Source organism: Ricinus communis, chromosome 8 (assembly GCF_019578655.1).
Source record: "Ricinus communis isolate WT05 ecotype wild-type chromosome 8, ASM1957865v1, whole genome shotgun sequence".
Lineage (NCBI taxonomy): Eukaryota > Viridiplantae > Streptophyta > Magnoliopsida > Malpighiales > Euphorbiaceae > Ricinus > Ricinus communis.
In genome coordinates, this window is record NC_063263.1 from 19,302,408 (window position 1) to 19,309,353 (window position 6,946).

General features: G+C 33.9%; 1 protein-coding gene and 1 non-coding gene across 2 annotated transcripts; one reads left to right on the forward strand and one right to left on the reverse strand.

Moving 5' to 3' along the window:
• On the forward strand, positions 1 to 3,831 carry LOC8280411 (serine/threonine-protein kinase-like protein ACR4). The gene has a single exon (XM_002533399.4). The coding sequence runs from the start codon at positions 898 to 900 to the stop codon at positions 3,658 to 3,660; it is 2,763 nt and encodes a 920-aa protein (XP_002533445.1). The 5' UTR covers positions 1 to 897; the 3' UTR covers positions 3,661 to 3,831.
• A 240-nt stretch (positions 3,832 to 4,071) lies between these two features.
• Positions 4,072 to 4,143, reverse strand: TRNAT-UGU. Its single transcript has one exon. It is a non-coding gene; the product is annotated as a tRNA-Thr (tRNA).
• Between the last annotated feature and the right edge of the window lie 2,803 nt (positions 4,144 to 6,946).

Genomic DNA, 6,946 nt, shown 5'->3' on the forward strand with positions numbered 1-6,946 from the left:
TGTTCACCTACACTTGCCCATATTCAGAAGCTCAAGTTTATGGACATTTATTTCTCTTTCTCTCTCTCTCTCTATTCTTGCCAAAGCACTGCTCTCAGCAGCAACCACCACCGCCACCATCATCAACAACAACAAACATCAAGAAATCTACTTCCTTTCTCCCTCTACCATTTTTACCCTATACCCTAACAAGCATGCAATTATATGGAGGTATGAGAAAAAGCTAGCTTTTGCTAAAAATGGGGTGTTTTTTTTTTTTTTAAGTGAACTTGAAAGAAGCTGACTTTATGGCTCCAGGTTTGATCTAATGCTTGTTTCTTGATTCAAAGTTGAAGAACCTCTCTCTTACAGTTGTTGGGTTAGTCTTTTTTTCTATTATTATTATTTTGGAGCAAGAGGATAAAGAAAATTCTCAAACTTTTTATTTTTATATCATGAATGCTGTGAAAGAGCAGCCACAAGCAGTACGTTGGTTTTCCCTTCAACTATATGTGTAGTTCCTTGTTAAAGTTGGGAACTTCTCGATCTTGGTCTTTGGTGGATTTGGTTGGGCAGCACTAGCTTTATATATGTTATATTGTTGGCATTCTCTCCTGCGTTAATTTCTTTCTGGAAAATATATATAGTCTCTTCTCTATTGCCATTGCTGAATATTCATGGAGGCGTTTATGACTTGTACAAAAGGAGCATGTAATGTTGCCTTAGTGTAGTTGTTGATTTTTGTTAGTAATTTATTGCTGGTTTCATGGAATCCAGAATTTTTTATCTTGGTTTTTTAAAGCCTAACATGCAAGTCACAATCAAAAAGTCCTTTTCTCGCTATGCTGTTGGTTGGTAACTATCAAACTCTACAAGGTTGGCGGATTTTCCTTGTATATTGAGGTTTGGGCTTATGCAATGGGAATTTCTAGACATTTGGTTACAGATTTTCTTATCTGGGTCTTCAAGGTTAGTACGTGGAATGCTGGGACTGTTATTCCAATTGTGGTTCTATCAGATTTATGGTGGTTAGGTTCAGGCCTTGGCTCCATGTCTTCCATTGCTATTTCTTATGGTGAGAATGGCCCAGTTTTTTGTGGCCTAAAATCAGATGGATCTCATCTTGTGACTTGTTATGGTTCAAATTCTGCTATTATCTATGGCACTCCAGCACATTTCCCTTTTGTTGGCCTATCTGCTGGTGATGGCTTTGTTTGTGGGATTCTGATGGGGTCTAACCAGCCATATTGTTGGGGAAATAGTGGTTATATTCAAATGGGTGTTCCTCAGCCTATGGTGAAGAATGCTGAGTATATAGAAATCAGTGCTGGTGATTACCATTTATGCGGTTTACGAAAGCCATTAACAGGCAGGCATAGAAACTATTCCCTTGTTGATTGTTGGGGCTATAACATGACCAAGAATTATGTGTTTGATGGGCAGATTCAATCAATATCAGCAGGTTCTGAGTTTAATTGTGGGTTGTTTTCTCAGAATAGGAGTGTTTTCTGCTGGGGTGATGAGACTAGCAGTCGTGTCATCAGCTTAATTCCTAAAGAATTGAGGTTTCAAAGGATTGCAGCTGGTGGATATCACGTATGTGGGATTTTGGAGATAAATTCTAGAGCTTATTGTTGGGGAAGAAGTTTGGACCTTGAGGAAGAGATCTCTGTAACATATTCAGGACAAGGAAATGTTGATTTGCCTCCAAGTGATCCTATGCTTTCTGTTGTCGGAGGAAAGTTCCATGCTTGTGGAATCAAGAGCTATGATCATAGGGTGATTTGTTGGGGTTTTATTGTAAAGCCAAGCACTCCAGCTCCTAATGGCATTAAGGTCTATGAAATTGCTGCCGGAAATTACTTCAGTTGTGGAATTCTTGCTGAGAAATCTTTCCTACCTGTCTGTTGGGGTCTTGGGTTCCCTAGCTCTCTACCTCTGGCAGTCTCACCAGGACTATGCAGAAGTACTCCTTGCGCACTAGGTTCCTATGAATTTAGCAATGACAATGCACCTTGCAAGTCACCAAGTTCTCATGTCTGCTTGCCCTGCAGTAATGGTTGCCCTGCTGAAATGTATGAGAAAACTGAATGTACTGCGAAACTGGATCGCCTGTGTGATTATAATTGTTCTAGTTGTTATTCAGCAGAATGCTTCTCAAATTGTTCTGCCTTGTATTTTGATGCTGCTAAAGGGAAGAAGGACAATAAGTTTTGGTCATTGCAATTGCCTGTCATCATTGTAGAAATCGGCTTTGCTGTGTTCTTGATGGTTGTTGTATCTGCAACCGCGGTTTTGTGGGTTCGCTACCGATTGAGGAACTGCCAGTGCTCAGCAAAGGAATCAAAGTCCAAGAGAAACAAAGGGGGTGGCGCTTCATTTACCAAAGATAATGGAAAAATACGTCCCGACTTGGATGAGCTTAAGATAAGGAGAGCCCAAATGTTCAGTTATGAGGAACTTGAAAGGGCCACAAATGGGTTCAAAGAAGAATCGTTAGTCGGGAAAGGAAGTTTCTCATGTGTTTATAAAGGAGTAATGAAGAATGGTACAGTTGTTGCTGTTAAAAAGGCTATAGTTTCTTCTGATAAGCAGAAGAACTCGAAAGAATTCCACACTGAGCTTGATCTACTATCAAGATTAAACCATGCCCATTTGCTCAATCTGCTCGGCTATTGTGAAGAAGGTGGAGAAAGGCTTCTGGTTTATGAGTTCATGGCTCATGGATCCTTGCACCAACACCTTCATGGGAAGAACAAGGTCTTAAAGGAGCAATTGGATTGGGTTCGAAGGGTTACCATTGCGGTCCAAGCAGCTCGAGGAATTGAATACCTGCACGGCTATGCTTGCCCACCTGTAATTCATCGAGACATCAAATCTTCCAACATCCTCATTGATGAAGAGCACAATGCTCGAGTAGCTGATTTTGGTCTCTCTTTGTTAGGACCAGCTGATAGTAGCTCACCGTTAGCTGAGTTACCTGCAGGCACACTTGGTTATCTCGATCCTGAGTACTATAGACTTCACTACCTTACTACCAAGTCTGATGTTTATAGCTTCGGTGTAATGCTTTTGGAAATACTTAGTGGCAGGAAGGCTATAGATATGCAATATGAAGAGGGGAATATAGTTGAATGGGCAGTTCCCTTGATCAAATCAGGGGACATTTCAGCAATCTTGGATCCAGTTCTGAAGAAACCATCTGATCTTGAAGCCCTGAAAAGGATTGCAAATGTGGCCTGCAAGTGTGTCAGAATGAAAGGCAAGGAAAGGCCATCAATGGATAAAGTAACAACAGCTTTGGAGCGATCCCTTGCCCAGCTGATGGGCAGTCCATGTAATGAGCAACCAATATTGCCAACAGAGGTAGTTTTGGGAAGCAGTAGATTGCACAAGAAATCATCTCAAAGATCTTCAAACAGATCAGCATCAGAAACTGATGTGGTAGAAGCTGAGGACCAAAGATTCGAGTTTCGAGCTCCTTCATGGATAACTTTTCCAAGTGTTACTTCTTCTCAGAGGAGAAAGTCTTCAGTCTCAGAAGCAGATGTTGATGGGAAAAACTCAGAAGCAAAAAATGTAGGCTGTGTTGCAAATGCAGGGGATGGATTGAGGAGTTTGGAAGAAGAGATTGGTCCTGCTTCTCCTCAAGAACACTTGTTCTTGCAGCATAATTTCTAAAATGATCCTGAGAAACCATTTTGAGTTGGTGGGTTATGTTTGTTTGATTTTCATTTCGTTTCCTTTCAGGATGAAAATGTATAAACCAAAAAAGAGATGTAATTTCCTTGATTACTAATTATGCTGCCACTGCCAACTACTAGTATAACTAATGCCCCTTTATTTCTTTTTTATTATGTCTTAAGATTTTAACACTTCAGTGTTCTTTTACTGATAATTTTGGTTATGAAAATAATCTCAGATAGGAGAAACTCTTTGAAAACTGAAACTCTTCAAGGTCAAAAGGATCTCTTAATGTTGAACGCTGTTCTTAGAAAGTTTTTTGTGATGATTTTGGTTCATTTGTATTTTAAAAAAGAAAGGGAAAAACCCACGTATGAGAATTTAAAGTTGAAATAAGGAAAAAAAAAATGCCCCCACGCAGGATCGAACTACGGACCTTCAGTTTACAAGACTGACGCTCTACCACTGAGCTATACGGGCTATTGAGAGGAACTGTCCTCTAAAGAACTTCCCGCTTGATATTGTTATGAAATTCAATTTATTATTTCCGTATATCTATTGTACGTATATATATTTATTATACATATATTTATTATTTACATTTATATAGCTATAGTATTTTCAAACTTATAATTTTTTTTCACAGGTGCAACAGGCAGAAGTCATAATAAAAGGTTTTAGTCTCAGACGATATGTAATATTAAAAGCAAGTTTCATTCAAATTAATCACTTTGACGAACTATTTTTACTTAAATTATAAGTAAAAAAGCGGTAGTAATTAAAATGGATAAGGCAGTAGCAATACACACAACAATATTTACTAATGTGCAAGTGAAACCACACATTAGTCAGTAGTAGGACCTCATGTGTTACCTATGGTTGCAGATGCCCTTTCACATCCACCTAACACCTCATATGAAATGCTTTTAATCACATTATGCCTTGTCATTTATGTTCATATAGATACTACCATTCCTTCATAAGTACTTTTATAATTGTTTGGTCACTTGTGAAAGGAAATAAATTTCTGAGTTGCACTCTTTGGTTCCATTTCAAGGAATTAAAAAGAGCAAAATAATATCAAATCTTCCAAGCAATGAATATATTATTGATAACATTAAAAGAAGAGAAAAAATTCACTTTGAAATTTTCATATGCTTCGATATTATAAAATCAAATTAACTCTCTGCTAGAGCTTCTTTTAGAGTTTTAAAAATCATACCAGACTGATCGGTTAAACCGGAAATCAGTGGTCAGTACGGTACGACTCGACTAAAAATCTGAATTTATGATTGAACCGTTTTGAAAAGAATTGACCAGAGTTAAACTGAACAAAATTAGTTATATATATATTATTAAAAATATATATAAATTATGAAACCAAATATTAAAGTCACTTATATTTAAAATTACTAGAATTTATATTTAGAAGAAAAATAATAGTTTTTTTTTTTAAATTTAGTTTTTATAATTTATACTTTTTGTATTTATTTTATTATAAAATATGGTTCTATTAATATGCATCTATTTGAAAATATTATTTAATTATTTAGATTTTAGTATTTTAACTTTATTAGATACTATTAAAAGATAATAATTTACTATTAATTTATTGTAATTATCATTTTAAAGCGTAATAAATAAAATATATTCAATTTTCATTAGACCAGTCTAATTGACAATCCAACCGGTTGAGATAAACAATACTTTAACTGGTTCGTTCTCTAATCTGATTTTTTTAAAACATTGATTCCTTTACTTCGGCAGCATTTAGATTTTTTTGAATAATGTGATATCTCACATGTTAATGGTGTTGGTTTTTGGGATAATTTAGGTGCTCTCTTTCACATTAATGAGTTACTATTTTTATGATGCACTCTGATTAGCTTATATAATAAGGTGCAACATCGAAATTATAAAAAACGGAAGCGAGAATGTCGGGTTGAGTAACGCAATTGAGAATAGCATTTTGTCATTAGTAAAAGTCAGCAAAATCTATAATTTGCCAAATTAAGCGGATACATTAGGCAAAAAATGTATCATCTAAAATACAAAGTAAGCACAAAAGCAAAAAAAAAAAATCCTGTATTTATCTAAAATTTTGTAAATGTGCTTCTTCCCACGGCAAGAAATATATAAAAAATAGCATCGATATATCAGCTGTATCGCTCAACTAAATAAATCTGAATCCGCTGTAACAGAAAAGAAAGAAAGAAATTGAAAATTCCTAGATAAGACTCTTCCAACGACATCGACCAGGATCGGTTGGCACGAGCCAGTGATATTAGCCAGGTTGGCTACAGTAAACACAGTAACAAATTCAGAAATGAGTTGCTGCTGCGATACGCAAAACCTTGATGAAATCTGTGTTTTGAAACTTAGTCTGAGCATCTAATTAGAGTTAGATGTACAATCAGAATTAAATTACAGTTTAATATTATTAATAAATATATTATTAAATAGAAAAATATATTAAATTGGTAGTTCTTATAGTATAATTTGTAATTATATTAATTTTTTTATTAATTTCACTAGACTATAAATCATAATTGATCTAGTAAATATTTAAAATAATATCTTTATCAAATATTATAAAATATTTTAAAAATAGATTCCTTTTTTGCTTTTCCTTAAAAAATAAAGATCAATTTAAGATAGCATAGACTAATAAACTTTTAAATTTTTAAATTTTTACTTCATATATAAAAAAAGGAAATAAAAGCTCAGTTCACAATAATTTTATTGATGATAATAGATTAAAATTAAGGGATTTGATATATATTTTGCTTAAAATTAAAATCACATGGATAAAATGATCAACAAATATCAGCTGACTTACTATGACTTAGAATTAAAAAAAAAAAAAAAACTTGCTTTTTATATTTGATAAGTTAATCATTTTGGATTTTCATTTAAAAAATATTTAAGTAATAAAAAGAATTTACAAATGATAATTTCATGGGTACAAATCTAATTTTTAAATAATAATTTAAAACAAAAAAAAAATGAGGTTTGAATGGTCTTTTATCATATTAGCTATTGTTTATATGCAAATATATTTGTGTCAATTAGTTAATTTAGTTATATGTATATATGTATTATCACATTTATACTTTAATTATTCAGTGTATTGCCTCTCAATCAAATTTAATTGTCAAAGAGGAAGAATTTGGATAAACAAATCTAACTACAAAATCTGTATAAATAATAAATTAAATCAATACAAATTTAATGACCATATTATAGTTAAGTCGGATTGTGAAACTAACATAAAGCAATGCTT

Excerpts from the sequence above, each read along its gene's own strand:
- LOC8280411 (XM_002533399.4), top strand. The coding sequence starts at position 898 with ATGGGAATTTCTAGACATTTGGTTACAGATTTTCTTATCTGGGTCTTC.